Raw genomic sequence first — 26,934 nt, 5'->3', positions numbered from 1 at the left:
TTGTATTTATCATTCACAAAATATAGTTTTTTCATATATTCTAAAGAATTGTTTACTTTAAATGTTCCTTAAATTATTGGGATTTGTTTTTCAACTTTTATATATTTATAATAGGCTATATATATATAGCGTTGTAACTCATGAACAATAATGTTCGCTGGGTTAAATGGTAGAAGCTTGTTTTTCAGCTGTGTGGTCACGAGTTCGAAAGTCTTGTGCACAATTTTATAATTTTTTAATATTTTTAAATGAAGAATAAACATTTAATTTCAGACTTGTCTTCTTCATCCCTTCCACTACGGGATTAACCCTAGCCTCCATTACAGCTTTATTACACTTTTCACTTGTTCTTATTATTTTTTGTTGATTTTCACCCGATTGTGGATTTTGTTGGATAAAAAGATTTGAGCATAAATTCTTTACAATTTTCAGATTATGAATAACTCTGATTCCATATTTACTCGCCGATTTCTTCGATTACACGGTCAAAGCCGGGAAAAATTGGGTCAACGCGTAACGCCACCGATCAGCCCCAATACGCCACGGTGGGTCTCCGAGTACCGTATTCTCGGACGAGTAATCGCCTACTCGGGCGCATTTTTGAACAAGGCTAATTTCTAAACCACAACCCCAAATCTACAGTATTTATATGAAAAAATGAAAACTTTCCTAAAACCGAATTTTTGAAAATTATATTTAAAAAATACAACTATTGATCAAAAAAATCTAAAAGAATACTCATCTATGAACAAAAATTATTGTTATCCTAATTTTTAAATCACAACCCCAAATCTACAACATTTCTATAAAAAATTGAAAACTTTCCTAAAATAGAATTTTTTCAGAATTATATTTAAAAAATACATCTATTGATCAAAAAATCTAAAAGAATACTTATCTAACGTAAAGCATATTATAAATAAAATAATGTGATGATGTAAAAAAGTTATGAGAGAGAGAGAGAGAGAGAGAGAGAGAGAGAGAGAGAGAGAGAGAGAGAGAGAGAGAGGTGAGTGTGAGTGAGGATGAGAGTAAAGGTGAGGGTGAGTGTGAGTGTGAGTGTGAGTGTGAGGTGAGAATGAGATTAAAGGTGAGGGTGAGAGCGAGGGTAAAAAATCTACCCACACAAATTTACCCGAATGCGACCTAGGTGTGTCGTAATTTGGGTTTAGAATTAAGGGGCTTTGGTGGTGGGTATAAAATTTTAGAAAATAAATAAATATTAAAAATTTAAAAATAAAAATTTTAAAGATAGTTTCAAAAAGCATTTTCGAATTTCAAAAAAAAAATTTGAAAACAAAATTGAAAAAATTATAAAAAGTTTGAATTTGAAATCATATAATTCAAAATTATTAATTTTTTTAAATCTATTTTTTGTTTTTTTATTATTTTTTCTTATTTTTAATTATTTATATATCTATAAAGCAAATAGTAAAAGAGTCTTTTGCCTCTTTAATGAAACCTCTTTTGGTCATTTTCTTCCTTATGGACTCTTTTCGTGACAAAAAAATTTAAACATTTAAGAGAATTGTTCTATAGATATATATAAGTAAATAAATTATACATTAGATAGTAATTTTATATATTAATCATTTTACTAATCTATTAATCAGTCGTTGTTGTAAAAAAACTAATCTATTAATCAGTTATAATACTTTTTGAAACTTATTCATTTATAATAGTTATATTAATAAGAACATAACTCCTGAAACATATTTGCTAACATATTGCTAACGCTTTGTCACTCTATCCATCAAGACCCAAGTATCCAATGTTATTTTAAGTCCCCTATACAACGATTTTTATGTATAATTTTTGTTCCCGGATTTCTACTGACAGTTTCTTGATTTGCATGAACAATTTTGATGGTCAGGAACTAATGTAACCAAACCCTCAAGAATCACATAAGAAAGCACTAGATGCTCAATTTCATTATTCTATTAGCACAAACTACATAATATGTCTCAAGGAAAATTATTTCTCCGAACCAGTTTGCATCTCCCCATAACTAGCAGCTCTGAAGACATTGAGAAGACAGTCGCAAGCTTGTCTTGAAGATGGTCTCTCCCGAGGATAAGTTTTTGTGCACTGAATCGCTATTTCAAGAAGCTGATATGCTGCTGCTTCTTCGCAAGGCAAAAGCGGTTTAAGCTCTGAATCAATCAGCTTCTCCCTCGCTCTAGAACCAGGTGGCATCTCAAGACACGTCTCTACCCATCGAACCATATTGGTCTCTTCATCAAACACTTCATCTGTTGGCTTTTTACCAGTCACAATCTCCATCAACACTATCCCCATACTGTACACATCACTCTTCTCAGTGGCCTTCAACGAGTAAGCATATTCTGAAACAAAACAAAAAGAACATTAGCTTTAACAGTGGAAAACAAAATCAGGAAACTCAAGAAAGATAAAAACCTGGTGCAATGTAGCCATAAGAGCCAGCAAACAAACTATGTGATCCTGTGTTGGTGTCATTACTCTCTTCAGTTAAGATCTTTGCGAGTCCAAAATCTCCCAAGTGTGCTTCCATGTTGGGGTCAAGAAGCACATTACTGGTTTTGATATCGCGGTGAACTATAGGAGGAGCACAATCAAAATGAAGATACTCCACTCCTTGAGCCAACCCAAGTGCAATTTTCAATCTTGTTTCCCAACCAAGAACCTGCTTCTTCTTCTCGTGAAGCCAGTCCCAGACGCTTCCGTTCTCCATGTACTCATAAATCAACAGGTTCAAGCCTTCTTCTTTGCTAGTGCAGTAACCCATCAGCTTAACCAAATGTCTGTGTCTGATCGTTCCAAGCGTCTTCACTTCTCTGTTGAAGCTCTTGTTTGACATCAAATCATCTTTCCAGAGAATCTTCTTCACAGCAATCGTCTCACCGTTCTTCAAATCCGCTTTGTAAACTTTTCCTGACCCTCCTGATCCAATCATGAACTCGTCGTCAAGGCGATGCGTAGCCTCCATAATGTCTTCCCACTTTATATCCGTCTTTGCAGCTCCGTTTCTAAAGAGGGGAGCTTGTGAAGAAGGAGAAGAGTTTGATGAGAATGTGCTGTTTAGAAGATCATGACCTTGCTTGCAGAAGAGGACAACCACTAGTACCGTCAAAGCAATAGCTGCTACTGAAGACAAGGCAGAGATTATAACTACGGTTTTTGCGCTAAGACCTTGCTGCTTTGATCCAACTCTCTTGCAGGGACTAAGAGGGCTTCCACAGAGATCTGCATTGCCTACAAAAGCATCTGCATGCCATTTATAGAAAGGTTTCTTTAACCTGCCCGTTAGGTTGTTGTAAGAGAGGTTGAGGTATCCTAAACTCTTCATATCCCCTATTGGGCCAGGAACGTCTCCGACAAGGTGATTGTGAGACAGATCAAGAGATTCAAGCTTATGTAACGTCGAAATGGTTGATGGAATGTGTCCAGTGAAGTTGTTGTAGCTGAGATCTAAAGCACTTTGAAGATCTTGTAGCTGTCCAATCTCAACAGGGATGTCTCCTATTAAGGAGTTTCTCGATAAGCGAAGCTCGTAAAGCTTGCTCAGCTTTCCTATGGCTGAAGGAAGCTGACCTGAAATCTGATTCTTGTCTAGGTTAAGTACATTGAGTGCTTCCAAGTTTCCAATCTCTTGTGGTATAGAGCCGTTAAGTGAGTTACCATCAAGAGATAGCACAAGAAGCTTGCTTAAGTTGAAAATCTCACTAGGGAGTGACCCGGTGAGCTGGTTAGAAGAAAGCTTGAGCTCACCCAAGAAAGGAAGCTTTCCAAGCCATGGAGGTATGACCCCTGAAAGAAAGTTATTGCTGAGATCAATGAGTGTCAGATTCGTACACAAACCGAGCTCTACTGGTATGATTCCTGTCAGTGAGTTGCTTGAGATATCCAATAAAGACAGTGCATTGATCTTCCCTAATGTCCAAGGGATTCTTCCTCTGAATTGATTCTTCCCTAACCTTAACCGATTGAGGCTCGGAGACTTCCCTAGCTCAAGAGGTACATCTCCCTCGAATCTGTTGTCCGTGAGATCAAACGAGAGATAAGAGCTTGAACCGCACAAGGGGCTGATGGAGCCATTGAGCGTGTTGTTTGAGAAATTGATTCTTGTGAGCTTCTTGAGGTTCATAAGTGAGCTGGGAAGGTTCCCCTGAAGAGAGTTGTTGTAAAGGTGAAGCTGGTCCAAGGCCGTTAAGAAGCCGAAGGAGGAAGGGATCGAACCGGTGAGGTGATTGTCAGCTAAATCAAGAAGCGTCAGTTGTTGACAGTTACCTAAAGTGGCGGGAATGTTACCAGAAAACTCGTTCTCTCTCAAGTGAAGCCAAGTAAGATCTTTCAATCTTCCTATCCAAGAAGGAATCTCTCCACTGAAATGATTCCCATACATATCAATCTCCTGCAGACTCGTGCAGTTCCCAATCTCAACCGGGATTTGACCGGAAAACCGGTTATCGTGAAGCAACAGACGTTCAAGTTTGCTGAGAAAACCGATCTCTTTTGGTAACTTCCCCTCCAAGGCATTGTGAGACGGACCAAACTCTTGTAGGTTCGTTAGGTTAGATATAGATGGAGATAACGTGCCTCGCAAGCTACAGTTGTTAATATATAAAACCGTGAGTTCGACGAGGTGAAACAACGAGTCGGGAATTAGACCGGTGAGCGTGTTGTTGGACAAGTTAAGCTCTTGTAATGACCGACATTTGCTGATTTCTGTCGGAATTTCGCCGGAAAGCTGAGTTTCAGACAAAAGCAGTAGCTTAAGATTTGTGTTGTTAGAACACAAGCTCTTTGGTAAGGAACCAGAGAGAGGATTGTACTCTAGAACCAGATACTCAAGCTGATTCATGTTCCAGAACTCTTCATGTATCCCTCCGGTGAGACTGTTCTTAGACAAATCAAGGATTCTGAGGTTTTTTAACTCCGTTAATGTCTTTGGAATCGAACCTTGAAGTTTGTTACCGATCAAGTAAAGGTGGTTGAGACTGCGGAGATCACCGAGTTGACTCGGTATCTCTCCGGACAAGCTGTTGTTTGCCAAATTGAGTGACTCGAGGTTACCGAGTCGACTCAGCTCCGCCGGTAACGATCCGTTGAGGCTGTTCACCTCCGCGGAGAACGTAACGAGGTTGGCGCAGTTTCCTAACTCGGGTGGAATCGGTCCTTCGAGGTAGTTATGTCGCAGATACAAATACTGCATCTGAACGAGTCGACCGAGTTGACTCGGTATCGGACCGGTGAGTCTGCACGCAGCTAATCCGAGCGTCTGGAGATTGGCGAGATTCCCTAACGTCTCCGGGATTGATCCGGCGAGGTCGTTGTTTCCGATTTTTAACGACTTGAGATTCACGAGTGAGCCGAGTTGACTCGGTATCTCGCCGCTGAGTAGGTTAGAGAAGAGATGCAGAGTTTCCAAAGAAGAAGAGAGGTTGGAGAGAGCAGCTGGGATGGGACCTACGAGACTGTTGGACGATAGATCGAGGTCGATTATGTTATCAAACCGGCCAATAGAAGGAGAGATTGAACCGGTTAAGTTTAAACCGGAGAGATTTAAACCGATGACTTCACGACCACCGCACGTGACGCCGGTCCCGTTGCAGTAATTGGGATCATCGGAGTTCCAACTCCGGAGAACGGTTTCGTCTTTTGGGTTTGCGACAAGAGACTTCTTCAGTTCGAGGAGAGTTTGGAGATCGTTGCTTTGACCCGGTTGACCCGAACCAGAACCGACTAAAAAACAGAGGAAAAACAGAACAAAAAGAGAAAGCCGCTGCATTGTTTTGCTTCTTCTTCTTCAGGAAACAAGAAGTGTATGAAAGTGAATGAAGATTCCTCTGGTGATTAGTAGAAGTGAGCCTAGAGTTTAAGACAATTGTTGTTTTTTTTTTGTTGAAGTTGATGGAACAGAGATGATCGTAAGGATGGTGCATGGGGGACTCTCTCTCTTTCTCTCTATAGATAGATATAACACGCTCAAATGTTTGATGTGTGGTGAGTTGCAAGAGAAGTAAATGCAGATAAAGCTTTGGGATCGGCTATAAAAGAAGGCTAGAAGCCTAAAACTACATAGTATAGCCTTTTACAATGACGACACGCGGGTCTTTCTTTATATCTTCTGTCATTTCGCTTTGATTAATTATTGACAGTGTGTGTGTGTGATTAAAGGGAAATGAATGAAGCAATGGGAAAGAGCAGACGAAGGTCAACGAGGGTCAGATGAGAGGCATTGGAAAATGCAATTGCAAGTTTCTTACATTTATGTTGCGACTGTGCCAGTGTTTGTATGTGTTCTTTCTATAAATGCTCATAGTAATGAGATGTTTCGGATTAACTGATTTTAGATTTTAGACTTGAAATTGTGAAATGGTTTCGAAATCCTGCAAAAAAAAAAAAATTTTGTAAAATAAAAGTGGAGATTTATCTTTGTTTTTCAATTATTGTGTATTTGTGTGTCTATTTATAAAATTTATAAAATGCCGTAAAAAATACTATGATGTTGTGTTTCGATTTATCCATCTTGAAGACCAAACTGATTTCCATTTATCTACTAAATTCAACTTGATGAGAATTTTAGTTGTGTAAGTAATGATAATGTGAAACGAGACTAATGACAATGAAATATACTGTATAAGTTATATACATATATATATATATATATATATATGATAATGAATAAAAGAATTGATATGGCTTTGACCATGGCCAATGAAAGAGCGTGGTTGAGAGGCCAATGCAAGAGCGTGGTTGAGATGACCGAACGATGACTTGGTTGAGATGTACTTCTTCGAAAAAATTATTATGTTGTGAAGTGTGTTTAGCTTTCACATGACTCCAGAAGCCCTCATGAAAAATTTAAAAGTTGTCTTTCTATGTTTAAATTTCATGCATAGAAAAGTTATCTTTCTATGTTTAGTTTATTTTTTATTTCAAATATGTCATTTTACATTCTAATGTAATTCTTTTTTTTTCACTTTTTTCAATAACCATAATTTTTTATTTAAATCATCTTTCATTTAATTAATTGTACATCAAATAAAGATATATTAATCTATTATACAGTTTTTAAATCTTCGTTAAATGTATCATGACACTTTTTAAAAAACATAGGGAGTATAATATAAAAAATAGAGTTATATGCTAAATAATTGTTTGTCTAGATACAAAAATAGGAAATCTATGCCTTGTAGAATAACCAAATTTTACAGAGAAGAAATTAAAACCACAGTCTAGATTCCTATAAACTCTAAATTTTGAACCAAACAATATTATAAGCTTCTAAAACCTAAACAAAATTGTTTATATCTTTGAAATGTTTTCTCTCAATTATCTATATATAAAACAGTTGTTTCTCTTTGATATCCCCATTTAATAAAAGATTTTGCAGATGTCATCTTTGAGATAAACGCAGATCCACTGCTGAGTTTTTTTATTATTAAAAGATATAGAGATATAAGTTTAAATGAAGGTTAAAACTTTTTGATTAACAAAAAAAAAAATTGTGGTTTAGATATGTATATAAGTATGTTACGTTTATCATATTCGAAAATGGATAAGTTTATCAATATCTGGTTTGTAAAAGGTGAAATGTCATATTCAATTTGGTTATTTTTTAGGGAATGATAAAGTGTGAAACCCTTATCTCATGGGAAACAATTATCTTTTTACTTAGTGTGATGTTCTTATTTGGGGAGTTCATTCCTGAAGTATGCTTATCCTCAATTTACATGGTTTATTGTCTTATAGCATGTAGTTAGGTCGCTGAATCAAATCCAATTGCTTATATTTGTTTACATACACTTTGTCTAACAATATCATCTTCGGCTTTATTTGCCCCCTATTGATAAAACCTACCCCTAAATAAGACAATATAGGTAATCAATCCATCTCATAGCTTTGGGCCTTTACTGATTTTTTTAAAGATGATACAGTTTACCTCCAGTTGTACTTGTAACATAACTTAAGGAGAAAGTACATCTTTACGTGACACAGTTTTGCAGGTTTTAGATTAACGATTAACATATATATATTTCTTTTTCTATATATGTTGTTCTTGGATTTAAACTAAGACTAAGCATTGTAAATGCCAATAAAATTCGAATCTCTACCAGTTTTCAAAGGAAATGAAATAACGAAATGGTATATATATTTGTTTGATGTAAAAGTAAAACTAACATATGTTAATTAATAATTTGGTTCTGAACGGTAATATCTTCAAATCTTAAATCAGTAAGGTTAGTAATGTCCAATTTTTTATCAGCCAAAAAACGTTATCAAGAGATAAATATCAAATGTAAAGTTAGCATCAAAGCTTTCATAGCTCAGTTGGTTAGAGCACCCGTTTAGTAAGCGGGAGGTCTTGAGTTCAACTCTCAATGAAAGCAATTATAATTTTATTTTCATTTTAATTTTTTTTCATCGTAAAACTCCCGAATGCTACCCCCACTACATTCGACGACTTTTTTATTTTATTTCTAGTGCCTCTCGTTTCGCAGTCTCGCCGTCTCCGACTCACTAGTCGCTTCTCTTCTCGGTACGTTTCCCTCTCCTTTTCTTCTTCTCCGCTGACATTCGATGGATAGTCTCAGCGCCGATGGTGGAAATGTTTCCCTGCGGCTTCTTTTTTTTTGTTTTTACTCGAGTAGGGAAAGTGTTCGATGAAATGTCTCATAGATGATTCATAAAGAGATTCTATCTGTTTTTGTTTTCTCCGTGATTTCTGATTGCGCTTGTGACATCATTATGATCTTTTTCGTGAATATAGACCAATTCTTCCCGTCGAACTGTAGAAACTTTACCCAGATTCGTCTGGATCTCACGCTGATGTTTCAGTTTCAGATTGATAGTTCCTGTCTTCCTGTATTTTAGCTTAAAGTGTGGACCTTTGTATGTGCCATGTACCCATTTTGGCTTTAAGAATAACATCACTGAGTCTCGTGATTGAGATCTTTCGTCATTTTTGTTTAACTTATCAGCATAAAATGTGTTGGTTTTTGCAAATTGATTGAGGATGTTTCATTGTGTTTTATTGCTTTTAACAGGTAGTTTTTGAAGGAAAGATGGCTAGTGGTAGCTTGAAAAGCCTTGTAAATTCAGCAGTCACTGTTGGTGTGACCGAAGCAAGAGCAAGGATTTTCGGACATATGCTTAACCCAACAGGGCAGAGGTCTTCTCATAAGATCTTAAGGAAGAAGCTTTTTGGTGATAAGGTTGCAGAGTGGTATCCATACGACATTAAGAACGAGGATCCCAATGTCTTGGCTAGGGGAGAAAAAGAGTATTCCCTAAAAACTTCTTCTTTTATTTAAAAACTTTGCGAACCAGTGTAGTCAACGACATGTTATCAAGCATGCCTTAGAGTAGATTTGAGTAGACTGAAGCAATGCCTAGTTCATATATTTCCATAAAGATATGCCTTCAATTGCAAATAATGTTAATGCAATTTGTGTCGAGTTGAGTTGGTGGGGTAGTAGTTGATAGGCCTGACGTTAGTCTAGTGTACGAGAATTGTAATCATCCAAGTGGTTGAGTGATTTAACAGGCAGAAGGGCTGAGTATTTTGGATTGATTTAGGAGAATTTATCATAGTGTTCATCTTTGGTGGGCTTTATTTGCCTCAGTTTGTTCTCTGTTCTTCTTCCGTAATTGATTCAGAGAGTCGACAAACGGAGAATCATTTCTGGTTTGCTCGGTAGTTTATGAAATTCAGGGCATGAGAAAGCACGTAGTCTTATGACTTGAATGGTTGTGTTATGTGAGGCTTATGCAGAGCTGTGTACGCAAAGTAGCTTTAGGAGAGTAGAATTGATTTTCTCTTATTTTGTGGAAGATAATATTTTAGTAGCTTTCTAACTTGAGAGTTTGTGTATTATTATTGTAGGCGCTTATCGAAGCTTGAGATGTTGAAGCGTCGTGATAAAGGACCACCAAAGAAGGGTCATGGAAGACGTGCGGCGAAGCGTAACAAGTAGAACAAGTAGGGATTGTAGCTTCCTAAAAAAAAAGCTCAGCACTTTCAGTATCAGATTCTGTTGGTTAATAATTGCCAACTAAAACTTTCTTCATTAGTGAAGTCTTCTCAACATAAAATTTTCATGCTTAAACTATGCGTTAGTTTACAATGATCTCACAAAGCTACTTGCTTCCCTTTTGACTTGATATGGCTTTTGTTTCTCTATTTTTCTTTTGTTAATTCTTTACTCTTTAGGGTGTGCAAGCTGATAAACTTGTGCTGTGTCATAACTCAAAACCGTTGATTTAATTCCCGAGCTATGCGTATGAGCTGTCGATGGCAAAGAACATGTGTTCCACCAATGTTGTTGTTGACGTTTTTTTTTTGGTAAAACGTTGACAACATTCCATTGAACGGTAGTCTTTCAAAGTTGAAAAGAAAAAAAAAAACGAATCTTAGAGATGGTGGTAGGTGTAACCTGTCTGCTAATATAGTGCACGTGTGTTTATTCATTCTATTACCACTCACTCCCACCCATACAAAAAAGGATTAGTTAAAGTCTTTGTAGGACTGTGTCAGAGAGAGTCGGCGCAGAGAGAGATAGAGATGGAGGAAGCTCTGAAGATTCAGTCTTTGTTCATCTATCCGATCAAATCTTGCCGTGGAATCTCCGTCCCTCAGGCAACCGTAACTCAAACTGGTAATTTAAAGAAGAAACTTCTTCTCTTTGTAGCAACTAGTATGAGAAAATTGCCGTTTAGATCATTTTTTGGTTTCTTGAATTTGGTGAGTAATATGTTATATGTTCGATGATTCCGTAAGATGGCTGAATGTGTTGAAACTGATATATGCAGGATTTCAATGGGACCGGTACTGGTTAGTGGTGAACTACAAAGGAAGAGCATACACTCAAAGAGTTGAGCCAAAGCTTGCTCTTGTCGAATCCGAGCTGCCTAAGGAAGCCTTCTTTGAAGACTGGGAGCCAACAAAAGACTCATTTTTGGGTAATTAATTACTCTGTTCAAAATTACATAAACTCTTGTCTGAACCTTAGACTCAGAATGGATTGTCTTGATTATTTAATTTTTGGCAGTGGTAAGAGCTCCAGGTATGAGTCCGTTAAAGATTCCATTGACTAAACCGAGCTCGATAGCAGAAGGTGTGTCCATGTGGGAGTGGTCTGGCTCTGCGTTTGATGAGGGAGAAGAAGCTGCTAAATGGTTTTCAGATTATCTTGGCAAACAAAGCCGTTTGGTTCGCTTTAATAAAGGTTTTTGATTCTTATTCTTTTTATTTTGCAACACATTTGAATGCACATAGTTGACCAACTTCTTTCTTGATACAGAAACTGAAACCAGACCTTCACCTCCTGAGTTCGCAGCAGGTTACTCCACAACATTTGCAGATATGTTTCCGTTTTTGTTTGCATCTCAGGTGAGGCATTAATGATAGTTACAGTATCAGTTAATGGGAATGTGCATTTGATTTCGTTTTGTCTTGCTTGATGTTCCTAGGCTTCTTTAGACCAGCTGAATACACTCCTACCAGAACCGGTGCCTATTAATCGTTTTCGACCCAAGTAAAATACTATCATTCATTCATCTCTCTTTGATGATGATGATGATGATGGTTGTTTCATTTTGTGATCTTGATTTTTCTTTGTTTCTCTTGTAGTTTTCTTGTCGATAACTGTGATCCTTTTGGTGAAGATCTTTGGGATGAAATCAAGATTAACGAATTAGTCTTCCAAGGAGTTAGGCTGTGTAGCCGCTGCAAGGTGAGTATCTGATATAGTAACACTCAGATTATCAAACTCTGAGGCTTTTTAAAAAAACTGTTATTGTTGTTCTTTCAGGTACCACTTGTGAATCAAGAAACCGGAGTTCCAGGTGCAGCAGAACCAACTGAAACTCTGATGAAATTCAGATCAGACAAAGTCTTAATGCCAGACAAGAAGGCGCATGGAAAGGTTAGATATTGTCTGGTTTTGTGTGGGAAGAGACTTGTACTTGGATCCAGTCTGATGCTTAACCTATTCAATTAAATTTGTGACAGGTTTACTTTGGTAAGGAGATGGTATGGAACTGGAACATAGGCAACAGTGAAGGCAAAGGCAGCAAGACAATCAAAGTTGGTGATACGATCTCTGTTCTAAGGAAGATGCCTTCCATAGCTGAAGCAGCTGTTTAACTCTCCAACATATTTGCTTTCTTTCTTTTTCTTCTTATTATGTGTGTTATCTTGTTGTTGTGTCTAAACTATGTTAAGAGAGATGATTGCTTGATTGCTCATCGTAAATCAAACAAACTTCAACTTGTTTTGAGAGATACATCTTGTTGAATATGTGATATGATGCTTTTCTGTTTGACTAGTTTAAACTGTGCAATATATTAGATTCTTACTTATTAAAGAGGTCTCTTTTAAAACATCTAAATAGCAATCACTGAGGCAAAGAATCAAACTCTAGAAAAATATACTCTGATATTAAAGACAGATACATGAAAAGATTATTAAGTCAAGTACCAGCCATGAATTATACTGTTATTAAGACACGAACTGAACTGAATAAACCTAACTTTTTTGTGTCTTAAGACAGGAGGAGGACAGTACTGAATGAATCATATGATGTAGCCTTGGTGCAAACAAAAGGATGTTTCAACAGATCAGCTGCGGTGGCTCTGCGTGAGGGGTGCAACGCCATGCAACGCCTCAAGAAGTCGTTGGCCAGCGGAGATACAAGTCTCGGAAGCCTCCACTTGTAAAAACATTCTCCCATCTTCACTGGATGGCCTCCAAACATCTGAAGCACAACACACCCTAGAGCCCACATGTCAACACCCGGTCCAATCATCTTCACTCGGTTGGGTCCCAAAGACTCAGGGGGCATGTACTCCTTTGTACCGCCAGACAAGGACCTTGGATTCGTACAAGAAGGCTCCTTAGATAGACCGAAGTCAGCAAGCTTGAGATCCCACGGCTCTCCGACAATCTTGGAAGGGAAGAGGAGAACGTTAGCCGGCTTGAGGTCGCAGTGAACGTAGCCGCGAGAGTGAAGAGCCTCGAGTCCTTGAAGGATCATGAGAGCAGCACGTCTGATCATATCCTCAGGCATTGGTTGGCCACTGAAGTTGGAGATGAAGTTGTGGAGAGTACCTTTGGAGGCAAACTCCATGTAGATGTAACAATGGTCGAGGTTGATATCTATGTGAAGATTAGGGTTTGTGGTTTGGACGATGCGTGGATGGTTACGGAAACGAAGCATGATCCTATGCTCTTTCTTGAGACTCTCCATGTAAGCTATTGGAGATGATTTCTCAGCGTGTAAACGGTGTTTGGAGTCTCTTATGAGAGCGACCGAACCAAAACCACCTCGGCCAAGAAAACAGACAAACTCTAGTACTGAAGAAGATTGGCCAACAACATCCGGAGCTTTGCTGTTGTTGTTGTTGTCTTCCTTAACCATCGCCGTCTTGGTCATAATCTGTAATTAGGGTTTTTGACTCTAGTTTCACTTTTCGTTTGAGAAACAAGTAATCGAATCAATGATAGCTTTAGAGAGGAGTCTCTAGCGTTCTTATTTATATGAAGCTACTTGAGTAGGTTGTTCACTATTCCTTTTTGTTTTTGTTGATTATCATGTTTAATTTTTTTGAACTAAATTATCATGTTTAATTTCCTTTTTAGTTTCTTCTTTCCTTTTTTTTTTTTTGTTATTCCCCAAAGTTTCAATTGATTTTCAGATTTGCATTCTTATTTATCTTATTTATAAGAAGCTGATTCTGTTATACGTTGTTCACTGTTTCCTTTTTAATTGTATCTTTCCTTTTTTCTTATTTCTCAAAATTTAAATTGATTTTAAGCTGATTTTTATTGATTTTTTTTTTTGTTTTTGGTTTTTGATTTAGTTTTTGGATTTTGGGGTTTTCAATTTTTAGTTTCTGATTTTTCTGTACATTTTAGCTTTTTTAAAAAAATTGAATGATGATTTAGATTTTAGAAATTTCTGGTTTTAAAATTTCAGATTAAACTAATAAATAAAAGAATTAATAATAATAATAATTAAAGCAATAAAAATACAGTATAATATCACCAAAGACATACATATAAAGAGAATACATTATCAATTTTATTAAATAATTCGAAATTGATATTTAAACATACTGCAATATATTATTTAACTAATTAAGTATTATAAATAAAAAATTAAGATCAGACATTTAGGGGGGCTTATTGTACTTGGGATTTGAGAAAATTCTAGGATTTTTAAATTTAGTGGAATTTGAAGATTTTGATAGGGATTTGAGGATTTTGTTGGTAATTTAGATGGTGATTTAGGTAGGATTTTTTTAAAAACCATAGGATTGTCTTTATACGTAACGACGTCGTTAAAGTTCGTTAGATTAAAAAATAAAACGAAATGGCTTTGCCCGGATGATTCAAGTGGAGGTGATCTTACAACCATCATAGCTGTTCTCCCAGTTACATCTCCAGTTCTGTCCCTTGTTGTTCATCAAAGACTTGTGATGGCTATAGAGCTTAAGAAAGTGATTGAACAGATCCGTGAAGCTCCACTTCAGGTGGTATACACTAGTTTCTTCAGTTATTCACTCCAAGTTGCAGAGAATTTGAGAACAGATCTAAGCTCTAACGGTTAATTTCGAGGTTTGATTTATGTTTGGAAAGTCTTGTGAGTATCGCTACATACATATTCTTGGGATTGCATAGCAAAAGAGATGAACTTTTAAGCCAAGATTGTACGTGGAGAGACTGATAGTTAGTTGTTAGAATGGTATATTGTTAGAAAGAACATTGGTTTTGATAGGATGTTGCTACTAACCAGAAACGCTGGGAGAAAGTATATATGAAGAGGTGAGGGAATTTTAAGTTAGAGTTACAGTCTTATTGGTTCAGATTAGATGGTTAGTTTATGATTTTCTTACCAGGTAATCAAAATAAATATTGCAGGCTCGTATCAGTGTGACATGCAATATTCTGACATTGTGGCGTGTTTTATTTGAAGGGTAATGGCTGGGAGTATTTGAAGGATGATTATCTGAGTCATCGTGTATTGATATCCCCTAAAAATAATCTTTCATTATCTTAGTGAAAAAAGGGCCAAACTCATAGATATTATTGAAGAAGATGAAAATGATAAATATGCTAATAGACATGAACACTGGAATCTGATATCTGAAGCTGCAGCTCACTTGAATAGGTTTTCAAATGATGGAAGCTTCATGAAATAAATGCTTCTATACAGAAGAATGAATCAGTGGAGATTGTAGAGACTCAACATAGAACAAAAAACATTACCTTCAAAAACCAAAACCAGTATGGAATCTCTAAGCGTTAATTAACTGGCGGCTAAAGCCTTACAGCTTCGTCTGAAACAGAAACTTGAAAAAGCCCAGAAACTTAACATAAGATTATCATTTCTTTGTTCTTTGTGCCTTTTGTTTTGAGTCCTTAATTTTCCTGATCGCTTTCATTTACTCAAGTATAATTCTGAAATGAGTTCTCTTGCTTTTCAATGGAAAAAACAAAGGCTGAGGGCAAAGTAAAAGTTTTCTAAATTCAGTGAAGAAAAAGAAAACTGATAAATTTTTCAAATACCTACTCACGACATGGAATTTATGTTCATTAAATTTCAACTATAAATCATTTTCAAATAACTCCAAATTATTTCTGATGTATTTTACTAGATGAAATCCTTATTTTCCAATAAGGGAGGATTTGATAGAGTTTGTATAAATGATAAGTCCAATAACCAAGGATTTGAGATCATTTTCATAAATGATAGATCCAATAAGGTGAGATTTGAGAAAAAAATGAAATCCTAGCAAATCATCAATACAATAAGCCCCCCTTAATGAGTTTGTGCACAAATATTTCTATGATTATTTATTTTTCTGTAAATACTTTCTATAAAATTTAATTAAAATAGTAAGTTATAAGGGATATATATATATATATATATATATATTTTTTTTTTGAACTTTTTCTGAATTTATTTAATTTATAAAAAAACAATAACTTTGTTATAAAATGGTATACTATGTTCTTTATTACCAGTTTGCACCAGGTTACACCAGTTTATTTTTATTTTTTAAAAGTTTTGGTTGGTATTAATATATGCTGCAATTATTCAACATAAATCATGGTCCTACAGTTTCAATATCGGAAAAATACTAAAAAAATATGTTTTATATAAATATGTTTTAGATATCAATTTTTCTTCTTCTTTATGGTGGAAGTGATAGACATTAACTGAATGGGATAGTCCAGAAAAGTTAAAAAAGAAACGAATTTTTGTATGGTTGGTGACTTGGTGTGACCACATTTCAAAAAGTTGAGCCAAAGCTTGCTCTTGTTGAGTCAGAGGTGCCCAAGTAAGCTTTCTTGGAACATTGGGAGCCAGTAAACAACTCAGTTTTGGGTAAACGCTCCAGGTATGAGTCTATTAAAAGATCCCAATTACTAAACCAAGCACAGTGGCTCAAGGTGTGTCTATGTGGGAATGGTCTGGCTCTGCGTTTGATGAAGGAGAAAAGCCGTTTAGTTCGGTTTGATAAAGGTCTTGGCCTTTTTCTTTTTGTTCTTGTGAATCTTTCATTTGTAACAGATTTGGATGCATAGATTTGAGGTCAAGTTTTCTTAATTTTGATACAGAAACTGAAGCCAAAATGCTTCTCAGCGAAGTAACCAAAATGGGACATTGAAACTCTTTTTAATTACTCATAAGAAGAAAGAGCCAAAATGTGCAATACTACAATGGGACATCAGATTCTTACTTAAGACAAAGTCTATTTTTTTTTTTAACATTTCAACTTATCAGACTCCAAAAGTTGCTGAACAGCAACCAAATCAGGAAGCACAATAGCTCCAGCTTCCCTCCAGTCTTTAGCAGCTTCTGTCTTAAACCTATCAAGCAACAAAGCATGCATCCCAATACTCTTTGCCGGAACATAATCTTTACGCATACTATCTCCAATATGCAAAGCCTCTTCAGGCGCAATGTTCCCAGCTCTCTCTAACGCCAGCTTGTAAATCCTCGGATCTGGTTTCTCCACCCCTTCAATACCAGAGAACACCCCAAAATCCCACTCTCCCTAAACACCAACCAATCAAATGAGTCATCACAAAACACATTTCACAATGAGAGAGACTAGTTGAATACCTTGTTCAAACCCAAGGCAGGTAAAATAACTTCTTGGTATCGATACTCCGCATTGCTAACGAGTCCAACTATAAGACCTTTCTGGCGTGCCCATCTCAAGAAGGGTCGAGAATCTTGAAACACAGAGTAAGGTGCAGCAGAACCAAACGTTGAATAGATTCGTTTAAACACTTTCTCAAATGTCTCCTCATCATACTCATATCCTGCCTAATTATAACAACAAAGTAAGCCGCAGACATACATACATAGGCGCGTTTTCTAAAGAAGCAAAATTCAAAAATACCTTGACAAATGAATCTCTGACAACGGTTTTCCACCAGACAACGTTTGGTATTTTGGCGGAGAAACCGAAACAAGGGTACTTTTGAGCCATGTCTGTGTAAGCAAGCTTGAAACCTTCATGGACGCGTTTGTAATCAGGGCAAGGCAAGCCAATGGCTTTAGCAGCCATACAATAGTAATCACCAAGCTCTCCTTTGTAAGCTATGAGTGTACCCGTTACATCTACTGTGATACACCGTAGTTTCGATAAAAGAGACATGGCTCCTCCTCCTGTAAAAAAAAAAAAAAACACAAAAGATTTGAAGTTAATAATTAACACAAAAAGATGATCAATTTATAATACAAGTGAGCCTCCCTAATGGCTGATTTTAATTTCTTGGCCTGCCAAAAAAGATTTACAGAGAAAGATCTGATTCTATTTCATGGGTTTTGCCCAAAAGTGGTCTGATTGATTAAGACAAGACTCAAAACACAAAGCAATAAATGATCGAATCCGACATCAATGTAGGGACACAAAGACGAAAGCTTTATCATCGCAAGAAAGCAAACAAAAAAGCAAGAGAGAAACTTGAAGTACCCACCAGAAGCTGAGATTCGGGGGGAAACTTGGGTTGGTGATATATCTTCGAAAGCTTAAAAGCTAAACTGAAATGAGATCACCAAGTCCCTTTTGTATATATATATATTACACAAACACACAAGAGAAGTTGTTGAATAGATGCGTGCTCTCTCACGTGTGGGTTGCGCACACAGAGACAAATTAGGCTGGCAGCTAATGGATTTTTTTTTTTAAACAAGCTTCTTTGGTTTTGGTGTTAAGATAGATTTCTTGAGGTTACATTAATTGCTTATTTGGAGACCAAGTTTGAGGATATTATCGTAATTTATACACAAAATGAGAAAAAAATGAGGAAAAATGATTAATTAATAATCCATTGGATGGCATGATAGTGGCCTGCTGTTTTGTCTTTAAACCAGAAACCGGTTTTAGGTTTTCTATTTATTCCTCTGACACGTTTTTTGTGTTTCTACAGATTTTTTTTGTTACTGTACAACTCTCAAATATAAACAAAAAATTAAGAAACAATTGAAGGACTTTCTTTTTTATTTATTTATTGTAAACTGCTTTCTTAAATTAAATAAAGACCTATAATTTTTACAAGCCTTTGGGCTATAGTTAGACAGAGCCCAATTTTGAATCACATATAAAGCCTTTTGAGGCCTACGAACCAATCACATATAGAATTGTAAGACTTGATCATTCAATCACCTTTTAACTTATACTAGTGGTTTGCCCGCCCTACGGGCGGGATGTTGTTTCAGTTATTTATGTGTTATATTTTATTGTATTTTTAATATAGCTCATTTTTCTTGTGTTAAAAACTAAATCAAGTTGGTTTATAATAGTTAATTTGTTCTATTACAATATGGTAGTTTTTTGCAACTTCTAAGTTGTGTTTTTGTGTGCTTACGGATAAAATATGTGGATGTTTTGTTTTTATTTCACTTTCTGTACATTGATTTTAGAGAGTTTGAAAAATAAGCAAGGTTTGATCTTCTCATAATTAATGTATTATTTTTTACATAAGAGTATTTTGAAACATTTTGTACTAATGGTTTTTAATTTGATTTGAAGTTATTTTGATATAATAATCAAATATATGATTTAGCTATTAATCCTTTTTGCATCATTGTTTTGAAATTAAGAAAAATGAGTAAAACCTAAATATTTTTTTCTAACAAAAAATAAGTATATTCTTTTTTTTTTAGTCTGCAAAATAAATATATTCATGAATAATATATTAGTCTTTCTACATCTTGGAATAAAATACAAATGACTACTTTGTATTATAAGTACATTTGAATTATATTTTACTGAGTTATTTGCTTCTAACATTCTAATTTAGATTACAACTTTACAGGGAACCAAGTCGTTTTCTATGTATCATCAATTCAACGCACTTCATGCAAGGTCCAAAGGAGGGGTAATAGATTATACAAAACGTAATTCCAAGAAGAGACCAAATGAAGCTTTTCTGCTTTTTTCAATTTTTTCCTCTCTCGTGTAAATTTGTTTAAAGGCTTTGTCAGTGAACATGGTGTGTTTGGAGAAGATTCTGGCACAGGATGCATTCTGCCGCTCTTGCAGAAGTTGCATTTTTCATTGGTCTTGAAAAGAACATATTTCTTCAGTTTTTTTTGTCTACCCAGGTCCTGGGCTTTTGATCGCAACTTAAAATACCAAATGAGCAAAACGTATTTCATGTGTTCTTTGTTGCAGTGACATTGTGGAAATGGCAAGCTATGCACCGCACTTTGTAAATGCAAACGATAAACACTAACTCTCATTCTTTTGGTATAATTACTCAGGAAGTCAAGGCAACAACAATCTCAAAATTCTTGAATTGATGTCTGGTGGAACCCTGATGCAGTAGGTTTCAGAACCCGGATCATCTCTTCTCACCTCAGAACTCAAGGGAAACTTTTCTTCTCTTGTCGCAGCTGCAATCTCCAGGAAAAAAATATCCAAGATTACATACGCATAAAGATACGTCCAGAATAATATTTGTAGAAAGTGTAGCGCCTGAGTTATCTGATTCTTTTAAAATGTGTTTTGACTTCCAAATTCGTATGCAAGCTGTAAACTTTGGAGCTACCTCAGAAAATATGAAGGTGTTGATTAGTGGACTGGATCCAAATGTGATGAGTTTCAGGAGAAGACAATAATTTCATCTACAAATATGATGGATGAAAATTACTTCACACATTTGATCAATAAATAAAAAGAAAATTCCTTCACACATCCAAAGAAGGCAAGTCAAGCCTTTATCACAACTTTGAGTGCTTTTTCTCTTCTTACTGGTTAGATCTGATTTGATTATTGCAGGATGTGCCACACGAAAGCTACCTGGAGAGGGCTGAGGAGGATCTGATCATTGTTCACATGTATCCAACAAACATAGACATCTCGGTGAAGCTGATGGCGGCGGTGAGTCTGCCACCACCTTTCTATATAAGAAGTGACATATGAATAGAAGAAGCTTACACAAACATAGTTTCGATGAGTCATCATCCAAGACAAATAAGTATATATATATTTTTTAAACAGATCATAACATTGATAAGGAAACCGGTCTACTAATCTTAGAGCTCATCTTCACCAACCTGATACTTCTTAATCAACTCATAGCAACACACACCAATAACATATGTCTCAGACCCCTTGTTGTTAGCTTGACTAATCTGAATACCACTGTAATTCTTCAATGTTACACGTAATTCTTCAATGCTACACGTAACATCACATATCTCATCTATGGTCTTCGTGGAAAACGAACTTGTACTTTCCATACCTACTTGATCAGCTACATCTGTGTAGATATCTTTCATTGTCTTCCTGTCTTTGCACATGTATAGTCAGATTCAGGACATAAGTAGAAGACTCGAGTAGTATAAAAAAAAAACAGAACGAACCTTCTCATCTAGGTATGAAGCACATAGATTCAGATGTGAACAAATATCTTCTCATTTAATATAATATGTCCACCCCATAAGCTCTCCTCTCCACCCTTCTTCAGGTTCCATGCTTCCCAAAAACGGAGGATCCATGTCACAACAGTCTCCCTGAAACTATTAGAGGTTAGAGTTCATACTTTGCAACCCCGGATACGTTAATGTTGCCAAACTTTGGGCACAACAACGAAGAAGGTTCTCTGGTAGCCTTAGTTTTACAGTCGCTGCAGGCAATATAATACCAAGAAGTCGCTGGCTCGCTGCATATCATCAATTGTGGATACGCATTTGAAAGACCTTCTTGCAATGGGACAAATGCAAGTGATCTACATAAATAGGCCTCTGTTTCCGAGTGAGTTATCTAGAGCTGTAATTTTACCCTAGCGAATTTCTTTTTGATGTAAGCATAGATTTGTACAGCTGTCTCTATCGCAGCCTTAGTAACCTCCTCTGGATTCACCAGCTTTTTAATCTCTGGGTTAGAACCCAACCTGAGACAATATACAAATATAAGATTGGTCAGAGTCGCAAAAGAGAGGCTGAATTAGAATATTACTTGGAGTTGGCAATTATAAGCATTTTGGCTCTACAAACACTAACCAGTTGAAGTAGCCAATGGTGGGTTGGATATAGTAGTCCATAAAAACATGCGGGGATGATATTGAACTGACGGCAAGGTGACGTGTTTTTTAAACACGTCAGGAAAACTGATTGACCAAACGGCACGGTAACATAACGTTATGTGGAAATCAACACATATATTTTGAAAAGCAATGAAAATCTAAAAGTAGACATCAAGCTAACTTGATGCCATATGAAGAGCATGTGTCGGATAGCGTCAATGACGGTGAGAACAGAGGTGTGGGAGAATCACCCCCTAACCATGGCGACCAAACCAGCTGCTGAATCTGTGCAATGCTTCGGAAGGAAGAAGACAGCGGTGGCTGTCACCCACTGCAAACGCGGATGCGGTCTGATCAAGCTCAACGGCTGCCCGATCGAGCTCTTCAACCCCTTCTCCTCGGGAAGCACCGTTTCGCAGGCGTGGACATGAGGATCCGCGTCAAGGGTGGTGGTCACACTTCCCAGGTTTACACCATCCGTCAGAGTCTCGCTAAAGCTCTCGTGGCGTTCTACCAGAAGTATGTGGATGAGCAGTCGAAGAAGGATGTGAAGGATATTCTGATTAGGTATGATAGGACGCTGCTTGTGGCGGATCCGATGCGGTGCGAGCCGAAGAATTTTGGTGGTCGTGGGACCAATGGGAGGTGGAACGAAGTGAGTAAAGATTAAAGAACATCATTGATCGACGAAGTAAGGGTCGCAGTAACGGCTAGACAGAGTTTAGGATTTGTTGAAACGAAGCGGAAGAGACGGAGTTGACGACTGAACATAGGTGTAGGCGTTTTATGTTTAATTTTGGGCCATAACATAATTTGAAAGCCCACGCAAAGACCCGGTTTCACTTTTCTTTAATCAAAATCGATGGTGACATGGTAAAACCAAACTCTCTAATTGGCTGATTATTTAATCTGATGTGGATGCCTTAAGCATTGAGCTTATTTACCTTTTAGTATAGTATAGATTTTTTAATGATGATTTGTTTTAGAAAATATAGAGTTTGAGGGACCTCCCCATAGGAACCCTGCTACAAAAGACACAACCCATAAAACAAAGAAAGAAAAAGACAAATGCCAATAGGCACCATGATGAAAGAGAATTGGAATAAAACCCAGTAGAGAGCCGTTGGATAGACGGCCAAGAGCACCAAACCATTCAAGAGGCCGCTTCAGTCGACTGATACATGTTTTGTACAGGAAGAGAAGTCATATTTGTTGGCAAGAAAATAAGGCAAGTCTTTTAGAAGAAGTTTGATTAATTATATAATTAACATTATTGACTTTCTGAAAATAACGTTTTATACAAAATTTTGATTAGGCACACAAGTAAAAAGGTCCCCATGCTAAGAAACTAGAGTGGCCTAACCTTTTTTTCTAGAATACTGAATGATAATAATCTCTTGTATTTTGTAAATAAAATGTTACATCTCAAACAAGAAAAAATGACTATACAATACAATACAGAGTTAACCATAGAGACGCAAGAGCCTGAATCTATCTCTTCAATGGTTGAAAATAATGAGCAATGCTTGAAGAAGCAGAGCCATCACCACTTTTGCTTTTACCAGCGTTAGGCCGTTTATTAGGACGTAGGAAACTCCTGAATTCTCGTTGAATCTCATAGGGTAACTCATCGAAAACAGACTGATCAATTTCACCAACCTTATATCCCCAGTTTGTGTCTCTTCTATCTTCTACCTCTTGATTCACTTCACTATTATGGCTGGTGGAGCTACTCAAGTTGCCTCTGTTACTTGTTAATGACACGGTTGAATCTTCTTGAGTCTCTTGCCTTGCTTGAGGACTTGCATTGTAATTCTTAAAGATATCGACAATTGAAGGCATTCCCTAAGAACATACAAACCAAAACAGATTCTCAGAAAAAGGTAGAAGATAGCAAAAGAAACGGTTATAAACCAGCATACCCGATTCTTTTCCTTGGAGTTGTTTATCTTCCGCCCAATTGTCTTTGTTTGTGTGCCTGATTGGGTTGGAAACTCCTTTGCTTCATTTGATTGACAAGAGGCATCCTGACAAGGAAACTGCACAGTTGGTTCTTCAAGGGTACAACAGTTACTTGATAACATAAACAAGCTCTTGAGTCATTCAAACTATACCGAACCTCTTCACATTTATAATCTCTTGAGATATGAGAGTAAATACTTTCTGGTATAGATACCTTTTCAAGGACTATGTCACTGTCTCTATATGAGTTGTCTAAATCAGGCGAAGTATAAGTTATGGTGATGTCTTCTTCAGGTATTGATGCTCGAGTTTCTACTGATTTCTGTTCTGAACAACTTTCACTAACTACACATATTACAAGACAAAACATGTAACTAAGTTACCAGATTCAAGAACAGTAGTAACTTCTGCAAATACACAGGAAAACTATGGAATACCTGAGGGAGTCACCGCTACATGTTCTTGAGGACAACCACTTGTTGAACTAGAAGGAATAGTTGATTGACCTTGAAAATATCTCATAATCGAGCTTGTGCCCTACGGTCATAAGATATCAGTTCAGTGCAGACAACCAGCTACCTAAATGTTTGATAGTGATCAATAGCTAGAAAAGTCTTAGTGGAAATGAAACTTACAGATGGTATATCCACGATCTTGCTTGCTGAAACAGAGAGTCCTGTTATTCTCCATGTTTCTTTCTTATTGCCTTGAGGTTTAGTCCCGAAAGGTCCCATGTACTCACGCAACGCAGCTTGGAACAAGTTAAAGGCATCTTCTTGAATCTTGGTTACCCCATATCTCAGAGGACATGACTTTGAAGGAAATTTCTTGTGAGAATCTGAATCCTTTGACTGCATTACATTTCGCCAACAAAATTGTTTTTAAGTCGAAGTCTTTTGCAGAGAGATATAACGAATCAAACATTTGTGCAAACACAAATACAAGAGGCAAATTAAGTACTATGAAAGCGCTGGCATGAAGGGTAAGGGTGCTTGCAATTCGCTTATTCTGCTCCAAGTCAGAGCTGAGACGCTCGTATAGTTCTTCCGAAAGCTGATTCAGCCAATGCTGAACCTAAAAGTATAACAGATCTCATTAAGAAAACAGTTATATGGTATGGCTGAGATTCAAGTCTTACATTTGAGAGTGACCTCAAAGCACGAGGTCCTGGAAATGTCTTTCCAGAACCATGGCTTTTGGGGAGAAGACGGCCTTGCACTTCTTCCCCACTGATCCCTCTTGCAATATTCCATAACCATGTACTACAAGCCATATTAAAACAAGTATTAATAACCTGGTTACAAACAAGTACGAAGTCCCATATCCTTTTAATTTTATGTTAAGCACATTTAGGCAAACACAGTCATTTCGTTAAAAGTATTTAAGAATCATCACTAGCCTAAGAGTCCAGGAGAACAAGTTTCTATATTTTCTACTATTACCCTGTATTTATTCCGTAATGTTCTTGCAGCTTAGTTTCAGAAAACTGCAACAAGTCCCCCACAGTGTCAATTCCCAAGTCAGTTTGCAAGCTAGTTCCCAGCTTTCCTCCCAGTTGTTTCCTGCAAGATACATAATTAGAGTTTCTAAATAATCGCCGACAGCAACTAATAATTATGGTCATGGGGCATAGATTAAAGATGCAAAGCACAATTTAAGACATGCTTAAACTTATTAGAACACACCAAAAAAAGAAGAAGCAAATCTTACAGGTTTATACATAAATTAACATGTGTAAAACACAAATGATTTAATTCTTATAAAGAAAATATGCACTGGGGTCAGTAAATTTGATCAAGCTAACTTACATTTTCTTTATTGGCAAAGAACTGAGAAGTTCCTGTACAGCTGAATATGGTACAACAGTTTGCTGGGCAGGTTTGTTCATTCCACTAGCAAGTTTGGCTAGCATCTGCTTGTTAAGTTACATGTTGTCACTCACTATACTAGCAATAAAAGGAAACAAAAACATACAAAACAAATAGCTTCTTGCCTTGTTATGGGCAATGCCAGCAGAACAGCTAAACTCAGTCTCCTTCAACACTTGTTTCCGTAGTTCTGCAACAATGATGATCCCACAACCTAATAACTTATCACGGCGATCAGCATCTTTTCTACATATCCAATCACGGACACTCTCCTTAAAATCATCTCCATCCTGAACCAAAGCCAAAAAAAATCTGTATCACAATAGAAACAACTTAAGATCAAAATATTAGAAGAACCTTAATCAAACACCTCTCTGCTCATCCCAAGAATATGAGATTTAAGAGCTTCCTCATCTATAGATTCCAAACTCTCTGGAGGCGCATCGGCCAGCATGCTTTCTGCTGCATCGGTGAGGTCGAGATACACTTCATCAATCGAAGCCCTCTCACATTTACCGCTTTGCGCTAGAATCGAAACCACCTACGGAGAGACATACAAGTGGATGATAACTTTAGCATATAGTTAGACACAAACACAAACATTTTCAACATACTCCCACTTCCTCCAACAACCTCTGAACCCGCACTGCGATATGTATTCAGGTCAGCTTTACCACGAGCGACAGGAACTTGAACCAACTGAATCTCAGGGCAAGCAGCTTTAGCCTCCTCACCTCTCATGGACCTGAAAGTTTCATCCTTTAGACACACAATAAACACAATTGGGAGGAGGGGAAAGAAGCATATTGTTGAATTAGACTAACCGTTTGACGCCACAGCTACGTGCCTCGTAGCTAACAGCAATCAAAGCACCACCTTGCCATTCATTGTACTGTACAACCGCAGTAGGAAGTCCTCGCAACTCCGGTTGCTTCCGTTGCTCCACTAATCATGTAATAAAAGGAGACAACTTTAACACAGCCAATGAGAAACAAACAAAACCCTTTTCCAGAAATTGGAAACCCAACAGTTTTTCAAATTCGAAAGAGCTCTATAATAATCCATTGGGACCTTCTCTCACTTAAGTGTACAGCGACTGTATACAATTAGGGCTAGATAGGTAAAAGAGACCTTGAACGTAGAAGCAATCCATGTCGACATGAGCGATAACTCTTGCATCCGATGTCTCTGGTCTCGCCACTGGCATTTCTTTTTCTTTCTCAAAATTGAATCTTTTCTACACAGTAATCAGAGAAAATCGAGAGCGGAACAAGAAAGGGGGGTTTTTTTTTTCTGGGGATAGCGCGCGAAAATAATAATTAACAAAAAACCCCTTAAACTATTTGCTTTAGATATATAGCCCCTGAACTACTATCTAACCTACAAAACACCTTCCATCTAATCTAAACGAAAGTAAAGATTATTCTCGACTTTAATATTTGTTTACTTTTAATACGCTAGTAGGCTCAGTGTTCTAAAATTTGCTAGGCGGTTACTAGGCGTTTTACAGAGGAGTAGCGATTAGACGGATTATTCGGGTCCTAAGCATTGGCAATATATTGATTT

At 36.9% G+C, this 26,934-nt stretch overlaps 6 protein-coding genes, 1 non-coding gene and 1 pseudogene across 8 annotated transcripts; 4 read left to right on the top strand and 4 right to left on the bottom strand.

The window, feature by feature from the left end:
- Positions 1 to 1,388: 1,388 nt before the first annotated feature.
- Positions 1,389 to 8,133, bottom strand: LOC103827839 (LRR receptor-like serine/threonine-protein kinase GSO2). The gene is made up of 2 exons (XM_009103401.3): positions 2,419 to 8,133; positions 1,389 to 2,345 (listed from the first exon to the last, which is right to left on the bottom strand). The coding sequence occupies exons 1-2, from the start codon at positions 5,768 to 5,770 to the stop codon at positions 1,975 to 1,977; spliced, it is 3,723 nt and encodes a 1,240-aa protein (XP_009101649.1). The 5' UTR covers positions 5,771 to 8,133; the 3' UTR covers positions 1,389 to 1,974.
- Positions 8,134 to 8,301: 168 nt separating this feature from the next.
- On the top strand, positions 8,302 to 8,375 carry TRNAT-AGU. The gene has a single exon. It is a non-coding gene; the product is annotated as a tRNA-Thr (tRNA).
- LOC103827838 lies at positions 8,373 to 10,185 on the top strand. The gene is made up of 3 exons (XM_009103400.3): positions 8,373 to 8,524; positions 9,033 to 9,268; positions 9,872 to 10,185. Exons 2-3 carry the CDS (start codon positions 9,051 to 9,053, stop codon positions 9,960 to 9,962), a joined length of 309 nt encoding a protein of 102 aa, XP_009101648.1. The 5' UTR covers positions 8,373 to 8,524; positions 9,033 to 9,050; the 3' UTR covers positions 9,963 to 10,185.
- A 201-nt stretch (positions 10,186 to 10,386) lies between these two features.
- On the top strand, positions 10,387 to 12,328 carry LOC103827835 (mitochondrial amidoxime reducing component 2). The gene is made up of 8 exons (XM_009103398.3): positions 10,387 to 10,643; positions 10,798 to 10,947; positions 11,037 to 11,213; positions 11,289 to 11,377; positions 11,458 to 11,522; positions 11,618 to 11,720; positions 11,799 to 11,912; positions 11,999 to 12,328. The coding sequence occupies exons 1-8, from the start codon at positions 10,550 to 10,552 to the stop codon at positions 12,131 to 12,133; spliced, it is 927 nt and encodes a 308-aa protein (XP_009101646.1). The 5' UTR covers positions 10,387 to 10,549; the 3' UTR covers positions 12,134 to 12,328.
- On the bottom strand, positions 12,091 to 15,685 carry LOC103827836 (mitogen-activated protein kinase kinase kinase 17). Its single transcript, XM_009103399.3, has one exon. It carries the CDS (start codon positions 13,419 to 13,421, stop codon positions 12,531 to 12,533), a length of 891 nt encoding a protein of 296 aa, XP_009101647.1. The 5' UTR covers positions 13,422 to 15,685; the 3' UTR covers positions 12,091 to 12,530.
- Positions 15,686 to 16,645: 960 nt separating this feature from the next.
- LOC103827834 (haloacid dehalogenase-like hydrolase domain-containing protein 3) lies at positions 16,646 to 18,223 on the bottom strand. Its single transcript, XM_009103397.2, has 4 exons — positions 17,984 to 18,223; positions 17,404 to 17,672; positions 17,121 to 17,327; positions 16,646 to 17,052 (listed from the first exon to the last, which is right to left on the bottom strand). Exons 2-4 carry the CDS (start codon positions 17,659 to 17,661, stop codon positions 16,759 to 16,761), a joined length of 759 nt encoding a protein of 252 aa, XP_009101645.2. The 5' UTR covers positions 17,662 to 17,672; positions 17,984 to 18,223; the 3' UTR covers positions 16,646 to 16,758.
- A 3,276-nt stretch (positions 18,224 to 21,499) lies between these two features.
- Positions 21,500 to 23,054, top strand: LOC103827833 (annotated as a pseudogene).
- LOC103827832 (DNA polymerase eta) lies at positions 22,923 to 26,804 on the bottom strand. 2 transcript variants are annotated; one of them, XM_009103395.3, is made up of 14 exons: positions 26,500 to 26,804; positions 26,193 to 26,313; positions 26,002 to 26,113; positions 25,739 to 25,909; positions 25,494 to 25,658; positions 25,309 to 25,412; positions 24,943 to 25,062; positions 24,639 to 24,762; positions 24,461 to 24,574; positions 24,136 to 24,351; positions 23,938 to 24,037; positions 23,715 to 23,845; positions 23,461 to 23,577; positions 22,923 to 23,383 (listed from the first exon to the last, which is right to left on the bottom strand). In XM_009103395.3, the coding sequence occupies exons 1-14, from the start codon at positions 26,573 to 26,575 to the stop codon at positions 23,030 to 23,032; spliced, it is 2,025 nt and encodes a 674-aa protein (XP_009101643.1). In that variant the 5' UTR covers positions 26,576 to 26,804; the 3' UTR covers positions 22,923 to 23,029. The 2 variants fall into 2 exon arrangements, with proteins under 2 accessions (XP_009101643.1, XP_009101644.1); XM_009103396.3 differs by having other exon boundaries at positions 23,461 to 23,565.
- Positions 26,805 to 26,934: the final 130 nt, after the last annotated feature.

Source organism: Brassica rapa, chromosome A06, assembly GCF_000309985.2.
Source record: "Brassica rapa cultivar Chiifu-401-42 chromosome A06, CAAS_Brap_v3.01, whole genome shotgun sequence".
Taxonomy (NCBI): domain Eukaryota; kingdom Viridiplantae; phylum Streptophyta; class Magnoliopsida; order Brassicales; family Brassicaceae; genus Brassica; species Brassica rapa.
Note: the sequence above shows the minus strand (reverse complement) of the source record. Positions and strands in the feature narration are given on the sequence as shown.

Coding starts and splice junctions, on each gene's coding strand:
- LOC103827834 (XM_009103397.2), bottom strand. CDS start 17,661: ATGTCTCTTTTATCGAAACTACGGTGTATCACAGTAGATGTAACGGGT. Junction 17,328..17,403: donor TCAGAGATTCATTTGTCAAG/GTATTTTTGAAT, acceptor TGTTATAATTAG/GCAGGATATGAGTATGATGA. Junction 17,053..17,120: donor CTGCCTTGGGTTTGAACAAG/GTATTCAACTAG, acceptor GTTGGTGTTTAG/GGAGAGTGGGATTTTGGGGT.
- LOC103827839 (XM_009103401.3), bottom strand. CDS start 5,770: ATGCAGCGGCTTTCTCTTTTTGTTCTGTTTTTCCTCTGTTTTTTAGTC. Junction 2,346..2,418: donor TTATGGCTACATTGCACCAG/GTTTTTATCTTT, acceptor GTTTTGTTTCAG/AATATGCTTACTCGTTGAAG.
- LOC103827835 (XM_009103398.3), top strand. CDS start 10,550: ATGGAGGAAGCTCTGAAGATTCAGTCTTTGTTCATCTATCCGATCAAA. Junction 11,214..11,288: donor TTTGGTTCGCTTTAATAAAG/GTTTTTGATTCT, acceptor TTCTTGATACAG/AAACTGAAACCAGACCTTCA. Junction 11,913..11,998: donor ACAAGAAGGCGCATGGAAAG/GTTAGATATTGT, acceptor AATTTGTGACAG/GTTTACTTTGGTAAGGAGAT.
- LOC103827838 (XM_009103400.3), top strand. CDS start 9,051: ATGGCTAGTGGTAGCTTGAAAAGCCTTGTAAATTCAGCAGTCACTGTT. Junction 9,269..9,871: donor TTGGCTAGGGGAGAAAAAGA/GTATTCCCTAAA, acceptor TTATTATTGTAG/GCGCTTATCGAAGCTTGAGA.
- LOC103827832 (XM_009103395.3), bottom strand. CDS start 26,575: ATGCCAGTGGCGAGACCAGAGACATCGGATGCAAGAGTTATCGCTCAT. Junction 24,352..24,460: donor TTCATGCCAGCGCTTTCATA/GTACTTAATTTG, acceptor AATGTAATGCAG/TCAAAGGATTCAGATTCTCA. Junction 23,578..23,714: donor GTGACATAGTCCTTGAAAAG/GTATCTATACCA, acceptor CCAACTGTGCAG/TTTCCTTGTCAGGATGCCTC.
- LOC103827836 (XM_009103399.3), bottom strand. CDS start 13,421: ATGACCAAGACGGCGATGGTTAAGGAAGACAACAACAACAACAGCAAA.